The following is an 18,407-nucleotide window of genomic DNA, read 5'->3' as shown; positions in this document are numbered from 1 at the left end:
CACACACACCAGCTGTTAACCTTAAACATGTGGGACTGCATGTCCAATCGCGGATCGATGTAATGATCGGCGTCTCCTGATGAGGCTGCCCTGCGTTGGCGGGTAGAAAGGCTGACTAGCTGCGGAGACCGATAGAGATAGACGAGAGGCACGTGAGAACGTAGAGCGAGACAGAATACTAAGGAAGGCACGGATGTTACCAGAAACAGGAAAAGGTAAGGATAGTAAACAGATGGTCAATATTTATCCAGGAAACATTCGACTTCGACGAAACCCGTAGGACTACGTCTCTGAACGGCGCAAAGCGAGAGTCAGGAGAGAAAAGATGGAGAAAGGATCTTATGACGGAGGGAAATAAAGGGTGGCGAGAGGCATCATTAGTGGAGTTACGATGCATAATTCATGTCGACCAGGTCTGTGTGCCTGGCATTCATATGCAGCACAGACAGACACGCACAGCCCGTACGTGCATGCATAAATGACAAGAGAGCCAGGAAGGAAGGTGGTGCAGCTCAGATGATCAGTAATGAGGCTTTGGGGGGAGATATGTGAGGGTTTGTGTGTGCGCGGATGTCCCCGCACCCAGGCTATACGTGTGCGCTCACATCGCATCTGCTTTCTCAGCCTACCTTTGTACTCCTGACATTTCTAATCAAAGGAGATTTGCCTGTCAGATATATACTGAATGAATTATATATATATATATATATATATATATATATATATATATATATATATATACATACATACACACTACCGTTCAAAAGTTCAAAACGGTAGTGTGTATATATATATATATAAAATTATATATATATATATATATTGAAGGATATATATATTGAATGAGATATATATCGAATGAGATATACACTGAATGCTGCCTGCAGCCCAGATGAGCTGAAACAGAGGTGCCGTCATACTACCAGAGGCATCTGCCTGCCTGCAGCCACAGAGGGGTGTGATTCTCAGAATTCACCTAATTCCCCCGAAAGCAAGGAGATGCAGGGTTTAATCCATGAACATGCATTCAATGTGTATGTGTGTGTGTGTGTGTGTGTGTGTGTGTGTGTGTGTGTGTTCTGTGCAGGGAGCTGAGGGAGAAGATTCAGCCGGAGATCATGGAGTTGATCAAACAGCAGAGGCTCAACAGGCTGTGTGAGGGCACCTGCTTCAGGAAGATAAGCAGCCGCAGGAGGCAAGGTGAGACCTGCACACACACACACACACACACACACCTTTTGCCTCTTGACCATCATTGACGACATGGAGAAAAACACATGCACAGACTGATTAATGCACACATATCGTTTACATTCTTGTGTGTGTGTGTGTGTGTGTGTGAGCACACCTGCACAAGCATTGGCCTTTTTAGTGTCATCAGCATGATGTATACACACCGTTTTAAATATGCAGACACACACACACATACACACACATAAATATGTACCCTATCATGTGCCTCCACCCGTCTCCATGAGACGCATACACCCGCGTGTGTGTTGACGTGAGTACATTCGTTTAACGCACACTGCTAATCCCCAGCTGTAGTACTCCATTCTCTTTCTTCAACAAGAGCTCCGCCAGGAGCTTGGGAAGCTGTTGAAGCTGCAGGCTGGCGTGTGATCACACACACTGGCACAGCAGCCTCCCACCAACTCCTCTGACTCTCGGAGCCTTTGAGGTGTGCACCATTTAATGGCCTGTAGCCGTCCCTGGCTCTACACACACACAGACTCCTTCTCTTTCTCACACCCCCATACAGTCACATTAAAGGAGACGCATCCATGAAAGCCCCTCCTCTTCATCCTCCTTTTCGCCAATCTCTCTCTTTTGCACGCTCACACAGGAGAAAAAAGGACACAAAGAATGGTGCAGATGCAGAAAAGGCAGAACAGATACACACACACACGCAAACACACACACATATTCACTTAATATTCATTTTTTGGACCCCCCCCCCTTTTTTTTCACCCCAACTGTACCCATCCAAATTACCCTACTCTTCCGAGCCGTCCCGGTCGCTGCTCCACCCCCTCTGCTGATCCAGGGAGTGCTGCAGACTACCACGTCTCCTCCAATACATGTGGAGTCGCCAGCCGCTTATTTTCACCTGACAGTGAGGAGTGTCGCCAGGGGGACGTAGCGCGTGGCAGGATCATGCTATTTCCCCCAGTTCCCCCTCCCCCCAGAACAGGCGCCCCGACCGACCAGAGGAGGCGCTAGCGCAGCGACCAGGACACATACCCACATCCGGCTTCCTACCTGTGGACATGGCCAATTATGTCTGTAGGGACGCCCGACCAAGCTGGAGGTAACACGGGGATTCGAACCCGGAGATCCCATGTTAGTAGGCAATGGAATAGACTGCCATGCTACCCGAACACCCTCCGCTTAATATTCATGAAGGATGCAAGAGAAGTCAAGAGATGAACTTGAGAAAGCATTGGAATAAAGAAATGACACAAGAGGAGACTGGGGTAGCCTCGGGACCTATTGTATGCCGCGTTTGTCGGACCAATGACAAAGCAGCAAGTTCTCTGTCGGGAGTTTCTCTCCTCTGTTGTGGAATCCGTCTCTGTTGGGGAAGCCATCAAAGCTTGGCACTTTCTGAAGAAGGCTGATTACTGCTCATGCTTGGGTGAAAGGCTTTTTAAGGACCTCGACCATAATGCTCTGTTGAGGCGTTCATGAGTGACACAAAAGTGTGACGGAGACACACACCCTCACGTGGGTACATACATGGAGAACACGCTAAGGTAGTCACTCCTACACCGCCTTGCGACCTGCTGCATGGAGAGCCTTCCTCCTCAGTTCGGCGCTTGAGGAGAAGGACAGAAAGGGGTGCAAAGGGATCTTTCGGAGCAATATCTTGTTTCACACTTGCTCTCGCTGGGTTTGGGGCGGGGGGGGATTAGTGACGGGGTGCAGGCGTAATATTTCGCCAGCGTAATAAAATGCTAAAAGGCTCCGCACAGTCAAAGAGGATTTAATCTGCCGGAGCCCTGATCCCTCACTCTTCTGTCCTCCCTCTGGCACTCTCCGTCACCCCTACGCTGTCATTTTTCTCTGTGTGGAGTGTCTACACACACACGCTTTTAAATTCTTTATTTCTGACCACATTTTATAAACGCATTACAAAAGACCAAATTTTCCAGATGTATGATGTTGGGACTTGTCATCTCATGTGTGTTACTATAGCATAATATTTGCATGTGCAAAACTAAATGTTCAGCTTCCATTCAAGTACAGAGAAAGCAGCGACTTCACCATATAGACTCTACTACTACTTTCGGCTGCTCCCGTTTGGGGTTGCCACAGCGGATCATCCGTTTCCATCTCTTCCTGTCCCCTACATCTTGCTCTGTCACACCAGCCACCTGCATGTCCTCCCTCACCACATCCATAAACCTCCTCTTTGGCCTTCCTCTTTTCCTCTTCCCTGGCAGCTCCATATTCAGCATCCTTCTCCCAATACCCAGCATCTCTCCTCCACACATGTCCAAACCATCTCAATCTTGCCTCTCTTGCTTTGTCTCCAAACCGTCCAAGCTGAGCTGTCCCTCTAATATACTCTTTCCTAATCTTGTCCTTCTTCATCACTCCCAATGAACATCTTAGCATCTTCAACTCTGCCACCTCCAGCTCTGCCTCCTGTCTTTTCGTCAGTGCCACTGTCTCCAAGCCATATAGCAAAGCTGGTCTCACAACCATCTTGTAAACCTTTTGGTAAACCTTTTGTGACTTCTCCATATAGGACAGCTGCCCATAATAGCTGGACCGAACAAGATCACACTAGTTGCTGGGTCCTTTTCTTTGTCAATCCCACCATTCGTAAACCTCTAATCACCAGTCTGTGGACATGGCCTAAGCCTCCAAATATAAAAACGTGCAGCCGGTACTTATAGCCCAACTGTGCAATTGTCTGGACCAGTGGTTGATATCTCAGAATTTTTGTCAAAAAATGTTCTTACAAACTAGAATCAAAGGCACACCCTACTTCTAGTACGTATACATTCCTAGCCTCCTCATCAACAACTACATCAGGTGTATTAGCAGAAATATTTTGTGAATATATCAGAATTGTTATTACAATAATTTAATATATATGGTCTAACAGAGGAATGTTTATATGTTCTTACAAAAGGATGAAAACAAGATGCAACGTGTTTAGTAATCAAATCAACAATTCTGTCATACCTGGCAATGTAGAGCCCTTTCTCAACATGACACCCATTCATATTGTGAACCAAAGACTATTTGTATACCCCAATATCACAATTTACAAATTTGCCTCAGGGGGCTTCACAGCAACACAGCATCCTGTCCTTAAACCCTCACATCTGAAAGGGAACAACTCCCTAAAAAACCCTTTTAAGAGGGGGAAAAAATAAAAATAAACCCCAGGGAGAGCAACAGAGGAGGGATCTCTCTCACATCATACCATTCACATACACAGGGAGAGGTGACAAGAAAAACATTAGTCCCACATCGGAGTGAGAGAAGGATATAACGTCGAAACAGGATAACAAAATTATATGGATTTATAAGCTATATAAAAACATGTGATGAGGCGGATGCCAAGCAGTGTCCAGGTGGCAACGACCATCACCATAGAGACCTGGGAGGAGGACAAACTACATGTGCACACAGGGGAGACTCGCATCACATCATTCACACACACAGAGAAGAAGACAAAGGAGAAGACATCATTCAGAGAGAGAGAGAGAGAGAGAGAGAGAGAGAGAGAGAGAGAGAGAGAGAAGACATGTGAGAGAAGAGAACAGTTTGCAATAGTCAATAGTCTACTCTATAATCTGGTTGGCAGAACAGTGCTTGATAAATTAATTGAGACAGAAACCGACCCGCCATGCAGTACAGGTTGTGAAGCACTCAACTTAAAGGCAACTAATTGTAGGCTAAGGCAAAAAGATGAGTTTTAAGTTTTGATTTAAAAGACTCAACAGACTATGATTGTCTGAAAGCAGCAGGCAGGTTATTCCACAAGAACGGGGCCCGATAGGAAAAAGCCCTGCCACCAAACTGACTTTTTAACTTTGGGTACACACAGGAGCCCTGTATTTTGAGAGTGGAGAGTTCGAGATGGAATGTACAGTTTAAGGAGATCAGACAGGTAAGATGAGTCAAGCCCATTTAGGATTTTATAAGTCAGCGGAAGCACCTTGAAGTCTGATCTAACATGGATAGGAAGGCAATGAAGAGAGGCATGAACTGGTGTAATATATTCAAATCTTCTACTTTCAGTTAGGATTCTAGCTGCAGCATTCAGAACCATCTGAAGATTTTAGTACTAGCATGTGGCAGACCTGAAAACAGAACATTACAATAATCAAGTCTGGATGAAAGAAATGCATGTATTGGAGTCTCTCCATCAGTTATAGACAGGAAAGACCAAATTTTAGCTATGTTATATAAGTGAATAAAGGCAGTCTTGGTGATTTCTTTAATGTGCTTATCAAAGGAAAGGCTGGGATCAAACACAACACCAAGATTTGTGGCTGCCACACTGTGAAATCACAGAGTTGTCAATTGTTATTGTTACTTGATCAAATTGGTCTCTGTGTCTAACAGGGCCAATGACCAGCATCTCAGTTTTATTTGAATTGAAAAGCAGGAAATTTAGTGATATCAAATTTTTCACAGCAGCCAATCAGGCCTCTAAATTAGTCATTTGAGTATGATAATCAGCCCTTATAGGCACATACAACTGAGTATCATCAGCATAGCAATGGAAATTTATTCCATGATTGAGTATAATTTGGCGAAGAGGTGAAATATGAACAGAAAAACGTAGAGGGCCAAGAACCGAGCCCTGAGATATGCCATATTTAATTTCGATGTAATATTATTATAGCAGACACAGTGTCTTTTTCCAGATAAGGAGGACTTAAGCCAAGAGAAAACTAAACTACAGATACCTAAATTACAATTTATTCTGTCCAATAGTATACAGGGATCAATGGTGTCAAAGGCTGTATTGAGGTCCAGTAATAGAAGCACAGAGAAGGGCTCTGAGTCCATAGCTAATAGAAGTTCATTCACCACTCTGGTCAGAGGCGTTTCAGTGGATTGACGGGCCCTAAAAGCTGACTGAAAAGGTTCATATAGATAGTTTTCTTCTATATGGGTCAAAGGTTGTTGATACATAACTTTATCTAGTACTTTAAAAAAGAATGGAAGATTAGACACTGGTCGATAGTTATCAAGAGACACTGGATCGAGGTGCAGTTTCTTAAGTAGAGGTTTGATCACAGCTGTCTTTAAACTGCTGGGAACAGTGCCAGTAGTAAGTGATAAATTAATGATGTCTGGCATTGTAGGTCCCAGGAAAGGCCAGAGGTCTTTAAAAAGTTTTGTTGGTAAAGGGTCAAGTAAGCAAGTAGTTGGTTTAGAAGCCGACATGAGCTTAGTCAAAGTATCGAGAGATAGTCTCAAAAGCTGTTATAACAGGGACTATCAGTGACTCATTGTATAGATATAAATTTGGTAAGACAGGACCTGCAGGAGTAGCTGGGGTTGAAGAACTAAATAATAATTAAAAGAACTAACACACACACGCAACACATGCGCACACTCACACACACAAACAAACATCACGAAATGAAATGGTTTATTACACTGCTGTCCCTTGGGTCCTGAAAATGTGCCAGCACATAGGCTAGTTAATTTCACATGTCAACTTCATTAAAATTTTAATGCTAACTGGAAAATTAAAATGCAGACCCACAATTGCATTTTCAATTTCCACTTAACCATGCATTTTGTTGGGGTCAAAATTAATGTTCAGATGCCTTAATCCAATTTGCATTTTAATTTTTATGTGTTAGTCCACTCACTCCCTGACATCATTAAAATGTCAGCCGAAAATCATACAGTATTTATTATAAAAGGCATGTTGCACTTTAAGATTGTTAATACGAAAATGCCCATTCCAATTTGATTAATCAAATGCAGTTAACAAAAAAAAACAAAGCTTGGTAGAAGGTACAGTGTGTTTATTATGATCCTTAGCATATCTTTTCTGGATTAGCATTCGAGTTAATTAGCTTACTGTGCACCAGGTGAAGCTAACGCAACCACCTTTTGACACCAAGACATTCTCAAAATTGGTCATCATGTGTTTTGCCCGGTCGGCTGTCATTTCACTGTCACTTGACGGACGTAAAATGATTTTTAAAAAGTGTCTGCAAAGTGGTGAAAGTGGATCAGAGATGTGACGTCTCTGCAGGGCAGCGACAGTACGCTGTTTTTTTACTTTTTTTCACAAGTGGAACCCATCAAGCAGATTGAATATCTGATTGTCTTCGCTGCTTGTGGTCTGACTGATTTATGCCTGCCTGCCTTTTTTGCAGCGGCATGCCATGAATGGAGTCTCACATTACCATATTACGGTTATTACTTTGGAGATCCTAGCGGGCTTATCGGAGGAACTGAGAGCGTATGAGCGCACACCACACACACAAGGGCTCACTCCCGCCAAAATGTCAAAACAAAACAGCAGATTGCAGACATAGGCTGCTGTGTAAAACCCAACACAGGAGCTCTTCAGAGTGTGAGTTTGCATGCCTGCCCATAGGACTACACTGGTTTTAATATGTGGCAGTCTGTATGCGAGGTGCCTGCCCTTTCCAATCTAGCCGCCTTCCTCTCTGAGCTACCTTTTGTGAAAAAGCCCTTCTGGAGGGCATGCCCTTTCTCTTAAAGCACTCCATCACTCCTGCCGCACCCTGTATTCTGTCACACTCCATGTGACAGTGTGTGTGTGTCTGTGTGTGTGTGTGTCTGTGGAACCATCAGTCATTCTCAGTTTCTTTTATTCCCATTCTCCCATTTACACTCTCTTTTTCCCTCAATCCATGTCTTTCCATCTATCTCTTCCCTCTCTCTCCTTCACCTCTGAGTTAAGAGTTGGCATTTTTCGGCTTTTGTTCTCAAGGCCATTCTGATATCCGTGCACACTGGCAGCACGAGCGGAAGTTTGCCTTCTAGTCTCGAGGCAATGCAAATTCTGAACATGGTTAAAAAAAAAAGACCCATGTCTTGTTTCATTCTGTTTTCCGAACCTTGGTTTCATTACGGTTTTTATTACCGTCAGCCCCTTGGGACAAGTGTTCCAGGAGCGCCGGAGAAATGGGATAGGGTGTTCAAATAAGGAGCTCTCTCCGCTGTGCATGAAGCACAGCATGATAGGATATGACTTTATAGTTTGTGTGCAGTCATCAGTCTCACACAACACACACACAACACTCTCTCTCTCTCTCTCTCTCTCTCTCTCTCGCTCTCCCACTCACTCTCTGTCTCTCTCTCTGACACTTAAAAATTCACAGAAATCTTTATTCTCCATCTATTGTTCTCTCTCCGTTGGCTGGCTGAATGGCACACTCGTATAATTGGGCTTTTGTGCTGCTGCCTTTATGCGCCATGCCTGAGTGTCCCTCCATCTGTCTGTCTGTCTGTCTGTCCATCCAACCTTTCTAAAAAAAGAATAAAAAAAATCTTCCATTCCTCCCATCTCCTACCCCTCCCTCGGCATCTCATTCAGCTGTTTCAAAGCGTTTTCAACTAAAGGGACTCCTTTTAAATCTTAGTCCTACATCAAATATTCATTTCACTACCCTTCGGTGGAAATGACTCTGCTGTCCAAAGTGCCTGTTTGGTCATGGGGGCTCTTGCTGAAGGCTCAGACTGTAGGTATTCTGAAGTTATGCATAAAGGCACTCAGTGTCCTTTAGGTGGTACTTGGGCCAGAGGCAAGCGTGTATTGAGCAGCTGCCATAGTCGTGCAAAGGCAAACTTGGAAGCTCAGCCTTTTTAGTAATCACACTGAGTGCCCTTGCTCTTGGAAAGCACTTACCTTAAGAAACATAGTTCTACTTATACACTGAAATATGGAGCAAATACAAAGCTAATGAAGTCCCAAGACTGCCGATACCACTACCGTGGCAGTGTCTTTCAGCCAAAGCTTGTATGTGCTCACAAGCCGATATGTACACACACACACACACACATACACACACTAATCGGACCTCAAGTGAAGCAGCTGACACCACCAGCAAGCACCCCCGCCTTTTTTTTCCACAGCACCACACACTTCTGCTTTCTCCCCATCACCACTCTATGCCTGCCTGGCAGCCATTTGTCTGTTTTCAGCAATTAGAATTTGGACGGTGCCACTCGTGCTCACGCCAGCCAGACCGCCGCAGACTATGCCCGCTCGCTGCCAGCTTAGCTCAGTGCCCGCCTTGGCATGGCGCCACTAAAGAGCACCAGGCTCACTACCAAGGGTGGTGATGGTTGTTAGGCTGACGTGCCCAGTCCGTCCCCAGAGCCTCACTAACATAGCTGCAAGCTGTGGACCCTCCAGACCAGCTGGAACCTCACTCATCATGCCTTCTGCAAATAAGCACTCAAGATCGGCAACGATGCTTTAACAAGGATGCTGCGATGGGATTTTGATAGCCTTTACTGAAGTATTTGTTTTTGCCCTTCTTTGCCCATTTTCAGGAAAATGACAGAAAATGGCTTTTTATTTTGTTTTGTCTATTAAGCTCCCCTCATGTCAGAGCGCCACAGGCCATCTGTAGATGTTCCTCATTGCCAGTTTTTCTGACAGTATTTTCTGCTGTTTCCTGTAGATGAGTCATTGTATCCCATATGATGTCATATGCCATCTACAGATGTATTTCATAACTCCTCTAATTCTGTCTCTCCCTCCATCCTTCTCTGTCGCTCTGTCTCTGTCTCTCTCTCTTTTTCCTCTAGATAAGTTCTGGTATTGTCGTTTGTCTCCGAACCATAAAGTCCTGCACTATGGAGATCTGGAGGAGAGCCCTCAGGGCGAGGTGCCACATGACTCCCTGCAAGACAAACGTGAGTAGCTATCATATAACCAGCCATCTTTCACATCCAGAGCCCTTGATTTTTTATTTTCATTTTCTGTTATTGGTTGGTGTCATCCATAGAAATTGGACAAGAGTAGAACGGACATTGAACTGTTTGCTGTGGTCATTTGAGTTACTCAAAAGAAAATGGTGATTGTCGTTAGTTGTCATGGTGACAATACACGTCAGTGGGGCCGTAAATGTTCGTACTACTCCACTGCGTGTTTGCTTGTTTGGTCGTTACTGCAAAACCTCACCTCAGTAAGTCCACGACTTGAAAAAAAAGAGTCCATGACTTGCTTAAGTCAGTTTATACGGAAGTTAGCCCTGTCTGAAGCCTGCTACTTTGACAGCAGTTCAAATAAAAATGGCTGCCACTCTAACCATCCTGTTACGCCCCCCCCCCCCTTTTCTCCCTAATTGTACTTGGCCAATTACCCTATTTTCTGAGCTGTCCCGGTCGTTGCTCCACACCCCTCTGTTTCACCAGAGGGGCGTGGCATACGGGAGGATCACGCTATTCCCGCCAATCCCCCTTCCCCCCTGAACAAGTGCCCCAACCGACCAGAGGAGGCACTAATGGTCATCATGTGTTTTGCCCGGTCGGCTGTCATTTCACTGTCACTTGACGGACGTAAAATGTGACCAGGACACATTCCCACATCCAGCTTCCCACGCACAGACATGGCCAATTGTGCCTGTAGGGACGGCCTACCAAGCTGCAGGTAACATGGGGATTCGAACAGGCGATCCCTATGTTGGTAGGCAACATAATAGACCACCATGCTACCCGGACACCCCTTCCTGAAATGTTGACTTGAATGGGATTGTCCGTTCTACTCTCATTCAATTTCTATGATGTCATCGCTTGGTCGTCCGCAGATGACTTGTTGATCTTTGGATACGGTCTTCCTCTTTTTCTCCAGCCCTTTTTCCGGTTCTCTGTTAAATGTAAAATGAGACATTCTCCTCCCAGCTAAAGAAGGGCTTCGCTGGAGGTAGCAGGAATTCAGTTTTATGCTCAATGAACCTTTTTGTTCAGGGAACTCACTTAACCAGGGTGGATGCTTCCCAGATCAATGATCCATATATCTCTGTCTAGTTCACACCGACACTTTTCGGCCATAAGAAAGGCCAGAGATTAACTTTGCTGTCCTACACTGTTGGAATAAAAGTTCCTGCTTTTCTTAGACTTGGACATAGATCCCACTTGCATTGCAAACACAGTGGCAGATCTTAGAGGAATCCCCCCCCCCCTTTTCTCCCTAATTGTACTTGGCCAATTACCCTATTTTCCAAGCTGTCCCGGTCACTGCTCCACCCCCTCTGCCGATCCGGGAAGGGCTGCAGACTACCACATGGCTCCTCCATTACATGTGGAGTCACCAGCCGCTTCTTTTCACCTGACAGTGAGCAGTTTCGCCAGGGGGATGTAGCGAGTGGGAGGATCACGCTATTCCCCCTAGTTCCCCCTCCTCCCTGAACAAACGTCCTGACTGACCACAGGAGGTGCTATTGCAGCGACCAGGACACATACCCACATCCAACTTCCCACCCCCAGACACGGCCAATTGTGTCTGTAACGACGCCCAACCAAGCTGGAGGTAACACGGGGATTCGAACCAGCGACCCCTGTGTTGGTAGGCAATGAAATAGACCTCTACGCTACCCGGATGCCCAGATCTTAGAGGAATTTCAACTATATAGTTTTAATTACTCTTAACAAACCAACAAGCCACCTGCAGTGACACAGTTGGCGGGAGGAGGAGGAGGAGGATGATAACGATGATGATATTGTCTTTGTCTTTTTTGTTGACAAACTTCTTCTCTCCTTTCATACATAGTGCCTGTGGCTGATATCAAAGCTGTCGTCACCGGCAAAGACTGTCCTCACATGAAAGAGAAGGGAGCCCTGAAGCAGAACAAGGTGTGTGGTGTGGTGTGGTGTGGTGTGGTGTGGTGTGGTGTGTGTGTGTGTGTGTGTGTGTGTGTGTGTGTGTGTGTGTGGTGTGGTGTGTGTGTGTGTGTGTGTGTGTGTGTGTGTGTGTGTGTGTGTGTGTGTGTGTAAGTGAGAGGGAGAGGGAGAGAAAGATTCAATATGTGAGTTGCAAAACATGATGCTAGTTACATAATTTGGCTTTGGAAAATAATAAAATAACTTGCACTGTGGTGCTCGGGGCTCAGTACCAGGCAAGGATCCATCAGCAGACAGTTGCTTGGAATAAAATCTCTGAATGTTCCATTTGCAGTCATTGCTACCTCGTCCATGACTCCTAAACAAAATATGCTGATGCTTTCTCTTTGTTCAGACAAGACATTACCAATCCCTCTGGCAGCTCGACCAGCCCAAAAGGGGCCTTGTTCTCTGGGTGTGTGTGAACGAATCACCCTTTTCCTCTGCCTCTCTGTGCCGCTCCAAACCCTCAACCCCACCCATGGCACTGATATATTGGAGCTCGTATAAATAGCCTCCAAGACAAAGGAGCACGGCTCCTCCTTGGTTGGTTCCTTTATTACCTTGTCGATAAGTGCAGGTCTAGAGGAATGGCCCGGGGGTGTCTGTGGGCTGTCTACCAGGCCTGTAGCTCGCCTGGGGATGGCAGCACAAGTACATTTCATTACTCACTGTTACATGACCAGCCAAAGTCACCTCTGTTGAGCTCACGACAGAGCAGGATATATGCCACTAGTCAGAGAGAGAGCCTTGCAGTATCTCCAGATTGGTGTCTCAGTTAATTTATTAATAATAGTGATAATAATACATTTTATAGAGAGCTTTTCAAGGTACTCAAAGACACTTTACATAAGTTAAACTAAACATAAAACCAACACACCAAAATCATATAACACACGATATTACTCATACATTGAAAGCAATTCTGAAAAGGTGAGTATTGATTGGTGACTTGAACATAGACGGATCAGTGCAGTCTCTGATATGTTTGGAGAGGGGGTTCCAGAGGGAGGAGCAGTTATGGAGAAGGCTCTGACACCCCAGATCCTCTGCTTGGTCCTGTGTGATGGAGACAGGAGGTTGACATCAGAGGAGTGAAGGCTGCAGGAAGGAGTATGATAGTGGAGCAGGCCGGTGAGGTAGGAGGGAGCCTGGTTATGGAGGGATTTATGAGTGAGTGAGTAATAAGGACTCTGAATTTGATCCGTTGTGGGACAGGGAGCCAGTGGAGGTTCTGGAGGACAGGGGTTATGTGGTCATGGGAGTGGGAGTGGATGAGCAGGCAAGCAGCAGAGTTCTGGAAGTTACTGGAGTTTGTTTAGGACTTTGGATGATGAGCCATACAGAATGATGTTCCAGTAATCAATTCTGGATGTGATGAAGGCATGCATCAAAGTTTCGACAGCAGAGAAGGAGAGTGATGGGAGGAGACGAGCTATCTTTTTTTAGGTGGAAAAAGGCAGTTCTGGTGATTTGATTGATGTGGTGTTCAAAGGAGAGGATTCCGAGGTTGTGGATGTGTGGGGAGGGAGACAGAATCAAGTTATCAGTGGTTTGGCAGAAGTTGTGAGTGGTTTTGGTAAGGGATTTGGGACCGATGATGAGCATGTCAGATTTATCACAATTTAGTTTGAGGAAGTTGGCTTGCAGCCATGATTTAATTTCAGTGAGCCAGTTGGTCTGACTGGAATATGTTGTAGTGGTGATGAATTTAGTGGAGATGTAGAGCTGGACATCATTGGCGTAGCAGTGGAAGTGGAGAGGATGATGATGTATGATGTTACCAAGGGGGAGTATGTAAAGGATGAACAGGAGAGGACCAAGCACCAAACCCTGTGGGACGCCTTGGGACAGAGGAGCGGTAAAGAGGATGCAGTTGTTGATGCTGATAAACTGTTGTCTTACTGTGAGTTATGGCTTTAGCCAGGAGAGGGAAGTACCAATGATGTTGAGGGAGGATTCAAGGTGGGAGAGGAAGAATGGTGTGGATGATGGTGTTGAAAGCTGCGGTGAGTTGAAGGAGGATGAGAATGCTGAGTTGGTCAGAGTGAGGAGAAGAGGAGGTCTTCGGTGACTTTAAGGAGGGCTTTTTCTGTGCTGTGCTGTGAGCGGAAACCAGATTGAAATGGTTCAGACAGGTGGTTGGAGATGAGGTGAGCTTTGATTTGGGAGATGACAACACTTTCCAGTATTTTTGACAGAAAGAGGAGATTGAAGATGGGGCCAGAAGTTGCTGGATGCTGTAGCTAGTGTCAATTTTTGTTTAGAAAAATGAAAGAAAAGATTTGCACTTGTTAACTGTGAAGGAATTGTCGCTGGGTTTGAGAAGGTTGTTTATTGTGGAAAAGAGAGCCTTGGGGTTGGTGGAGCCAGAGTGTATGAGATGTGAGTAATAGGTGGACCGGGCTGTGATGAGACCATCTTTGTATTGTTTAAAGTAGTCTGTGTATGCTTGGAGATGCACTGTTAAGCCAGTTTTCTTGCAGAGTCATTCGAGCTGGTGCTTACGGGATTTCATTGGCAGAGTTCAGGAGTTTACCAGGGAGCTGAGTGTGTGTGTGAATGAGAATAGTTTGGTATTAATGGTGGCCAAATGATCAAAACAGGGGGAGAGTGTGTCATTATAATAATTGACAAGATTGGAGGGATTATCAAACGGCGGGGGAGGGGAGGCAGACATGTTACTGGTAAGAGAGACGGAAAGAGCTCACGGGGCGAAAGAGTCAAGATTTCTGAAGGATATTATGCGTTTGACTTTTGGGAATGGGATAGGGATGTCCATGTCCATGGGGATTGCCAGGTGGTTAGAGATATTGAGGTTGAGGCTGGAGGGTTGATGTATTGTGAGACCAGTGGGGCAGACTAAACCCAGGATGTGACCAGGGCTGTGAGTGGGGAAGTTGATATTGTGTGAAGTTGAAACATTGTAACAGTTCCAGGAATTCTATAATTCTATGGCAGATTTACAGTCAGTGTCATCAAGATGGATATTAAAATCACACAAGAGGAGACCAGAAGGTGAGATGGCAGTTAGCTGGGTCAGAAAGTCAGAGGGAAAGAAGGGGTTTGGCTTGGGCGGGGGGGGGGGGGGGGTTGGTAATGGCAGTGACAAGGGAGTGGGACCAGGCAAGGTGTTAGAAAGAATTTCTAAAATTAATGTTGGTGCAGATTTTGCTTTTTCATGGTCTGTAATTTTATTATCCATTTAAGATCCTTCAGTTAGACGTCCTCTTTTATGTTCTTCTGTTCTGCAGCATGACGTACCGCAAGCGTGGCGCCCACATGCTTTCACTGTATTCATAGATGCCACTTGGGCTTTTTATTTTCCTAGAGTAGCCCTGGTGTATAGTCACGTTGATTTCTTCTCTGTCTTGCATCTCAAAGCACCCGGGCGTTTAAGCAACTATATGTACAACTGCCATAGGAGAAAGCAGGGGGAAGATGCTAGGACAGGGAGATGCCGGAATGAGGAAGAACTGCATTAATTCATATAGGAGCTCATGTTTTTCATTGTTTCAGTCACCCTTTCTTACCTTACCTCTCTCCCCATGCCTCCTCCACCGTCACTTTCTGCACTTTGTCTCACCAATGTCATGCAGTGCCTCACATTTTCTCTGTTGTTGTTATTGCTCTCTCTTTTTTCCCCCTCACCATTTCTGCTTCTCCTTTCCAGGAGGTGTTAGAGCTGGCCTTCTCTGTCCTCTACGAGTCTGACGAGTATTTAAACTTTATCGCTCCTGACAAGCATGAGGTGAGCACAGAGCTAATGACCCTGCGGTCACTGCAGGTGTCAGAGAGAATACACACACACACACACACACACACGCGCACACACACACACACACACACACACACGCACACACAAATGGCCTCAAAGAGGAACGTGTTCCATTGGAGTACATAATAAGTGCAATGCATGAAAGCATGTAGGGACGTTATCACTGTGACATATCGAATTGATTTAATTAGTTATTTAAAAATAACTTATTCTGGGTGTCCGGGTAGCATAGCGGTCTATTCTGTTGCCTACCAACACGGGGATCGCCGGTTCAAATCCCCGTATTACCTCCGGCTTCCCCGAGTGTCCCTACAGACACAACTGGCCGTGTCTGCGGGTGGGAAGCTGGATGTGGGTATGTGTCCTGGTCACTGCACTAGCGCCTCCTCTGGTCTGTTGGGGCACCTGTTCAGGGGGGAGGAGGAATAGTGTGATCTTCCCACGTGCTATGTCCCCTGGTGAAACTCCTCACTGTCAGCTGAAAAGAAGTGGCTGGCAACTCCACATGTATTGGAGGAGGCATGTGGTAGTCTGCAGCCCCCTGGATCAGCAGAGGGGGTGGAGCAGTGACCAGGAAGGCTCAGAAGAGTGGGATAATTGGCCAGATACAATTGTTGAGAAAAAGGGAGGGGGGAATGCAAAAAAAACAAACTTGTTCAGGCCTTCCTGAGAATAAGTTATCTTTAAATAACAGGGTGCTTAAATAGCACACTGTGTACAGTCTCTCCCCCGCTCTCTAACCTTTTGTGCCTCTCTCTCTCTCTCTCTCTCTCTCTCTCTCTCTCTCTCTCTCTCTCTCTGCCTCCCTGCATCACTTCGGCCACCGCCCCGGTCAGTACTGTGTGTGGACAGATGGTCTGAACGCCCTCCTGGGTAAGGAGATGACCAGCGACTACACCAAATCCGACATGGACACCCTGCTTTCCATGGAGATGAAGCTCCGCCTCTTGGACCTGGAGAACATCCAGATTCCCGAGGCTCCGCCCCCAATTCCCAAAGAGCCTAGCAACTATGACTTTGTTTATGACTGCAACTAAGCAACCACCCGCCAAGTCCGAACCCCGAACTGTCCACCACCTACCTACTGTACTCACTGGACCAATGCCCTTTCTTAAAAACTGGAACAAAAAATAAATAAATAAATGAATGAATAGAAATCATGATGTAAGATGAACTGTGACAGAGAGGGAAGAATCTATCGAGCTACCTTCCTCCCGCTTCGCGTTCAGCCTCCTTTTGAGGAGGGAGAGATGATTAACTTCAGTAGGTTCGCTGCACTTGAGGGAATCCTGTTCAATGCCGCTGCACTCGCCGAGGTGCCGTGGAGAAAAGATAAGCGGGAAGTTATCCGTTTAGTCGAGTCGGCAGTCGTCCTCCATCTTCTCATTCACCATCTCTCCGTTATCCGGCGTCGGACGACTTGAAGCTTGCTTGCTTCTCGGCCCCGGGGGGACCCGCAGCAGTGTTCGCGGTCTTTGAGGTTGCGGGGAGGAAAAATGCTTTGAAACTTCTGTTTCAGTTCAGCTTTCTGGTTGTCTTCTTTTCTTTTTGAATGTTTGTTTCATTGCTTTTCCTCAGGCTGTTGTGATAGGGACCGAGGGAGGGGAAGGGAAAGGGAATAGGGTGGGGTTTACTTTCCGAGTCCTTGTGGAGATTATTTTTTTCTGAGTGTGTTGGGGGGGGGGTAGCAAATTTAGGAGTTGTTTTCAACTCTTCAGCAGTTTGGTTTTTCTCTCTCTCTCTCTCTCTCTCTCTCTCTCTCTCTCTCTCTCTCTCTCTCTCTCTCTTAACTTTCACGCTTATTTGTGGCAGCTAAATGTCTCCCAAGAGAATAGAAGGGAAGGATGGAGGGGATTTAAGATGAAAGTCCTGCATTTCTTGACAGCCCCCCCCCCCCCCCCCCCGACATGTCCCCGCTTCACACATACTGAAGACTGTTACAATAAGTGTGTCAATTCTTCAAAAGCCAGGCACTGTAATGTGGCCAACGCCTGTTAAGTCTCCGCACCTCGGTCGTGTTAGCACACTGCTGATTTCAGCATTCTCCACTCACACACACACACACACACACACACACACACACACACACACACACACACACATACACACGTACACACCGGCTTCGCCAAACACAGTGCCAAACACACACACACACTCACACACACACAGTCGCCTTCCCCTCATTTGATTCGCTCTCATTATAAACTGCTGTACACAACATTCCAAAGCAATATTTCAGCTTTCCTCTTCTTCTTCTTCTTCTCCTTCTTCATCTTTGTCTTCGTCTTCTTTCGTGCTATTGTTCATCATTTGTAAGATGGTCATTTAGTGATTTTTAAATGTGATACTGCCAAGTATTTGGTATTAGAAAGGAGCTATTAGTGTTTTGGTAAAGGGAAGTTGTGTTTTATTTACGTTCAGGATTATATGGCCACAAATTGAAGGTTTATGGTTTTTTGTTTTTTTTTCCTTCTTTATTTAAAACAGATCATGGTTGTTATCCTAGTAATGATTTATATATTTTCCCGCCCTATTTAATAAATTCGCGTTTCTCTTTAGGTTTTTTCAAAGCCCCTGAAACTGCTGTTTACATTAAAGATTAAAGGACCATGCCATTTTTGTTAGTGTTGTTCCTCTTTCCCTCTGACAACACACGTGTTACTAGGAACACACCGGTACGTCTGACACACAACTTAACGACCTAGCGGGGGGGCCGCAGCATCGTCTGGCACCTGTGTACATTACCGAGACAAACTGTTGTTAGCGGCCATCGGTC

At 45.7% G+C, this 18,407-nt stretch overlaps 1 protein-coding gene across 4 annotated transcripts in view; it reads left to right on the top strand.

Moving 5' to 3' along the window:
• Positions 1-17,229, top strand: part of elmo1 (engulfment and cell motility 1 (ced-12 homolog, C. elegans)) — a 132,190-nt gene extending 114,961 nt beyond the window's left edge. For all 4 annotated transcript variants that reach the window (XM_056298191.1, XM_056298188.1, XM_056298189.1 and 1 more), the window contains 5 exons: positions 1,088-1,200; positions 9,781-9,888; positions 11,744-11,826; positions 15,527-15,604; positions 16,468-17,229. In XM_056298191.1, coding sequence (XP_056154166.1) covers positions 1,088-1,200; positions 9,781-9,888; positions 11,744-11,826; positions 15,527-15,604; positions 16,468-16,668 — 583 coding nt within the window. In that variant the 3' untranslated portion in view covers positions 16,669-17,229. The remainder of the gene's footprint in view (positions 1-1,087; positions 1,201-9,780; positions 9,889-11,743; positions 11,827-15,526; positions 15,605-16,467) is intronic.
• Positions 17,230-18,407: the final 1,178 nt, after the last annotated feature.

The sequence above is a fragment of the Lampris incognitus genome, chromosome 18 (assembly GCF_029633865.1).
Source record: "Lampris incognitus isolate fLamInc1 chromosome 18, fLamInc1.hap2, whole genome shotgun sequence".
In the NCBI taxonomy this organism is placed as follows: domain Eukaryota; kingdom Metazoa; phylum Chordata; class Actinopteri; order Lampriformes; family Lampridae; genus Lampris; species Lampris incognitus.
The sequence above is the reverse complement of the archived record's forward strand: the minus strand, read 5'-3'. Positions and strand labels throughout refer to the sequence as shown.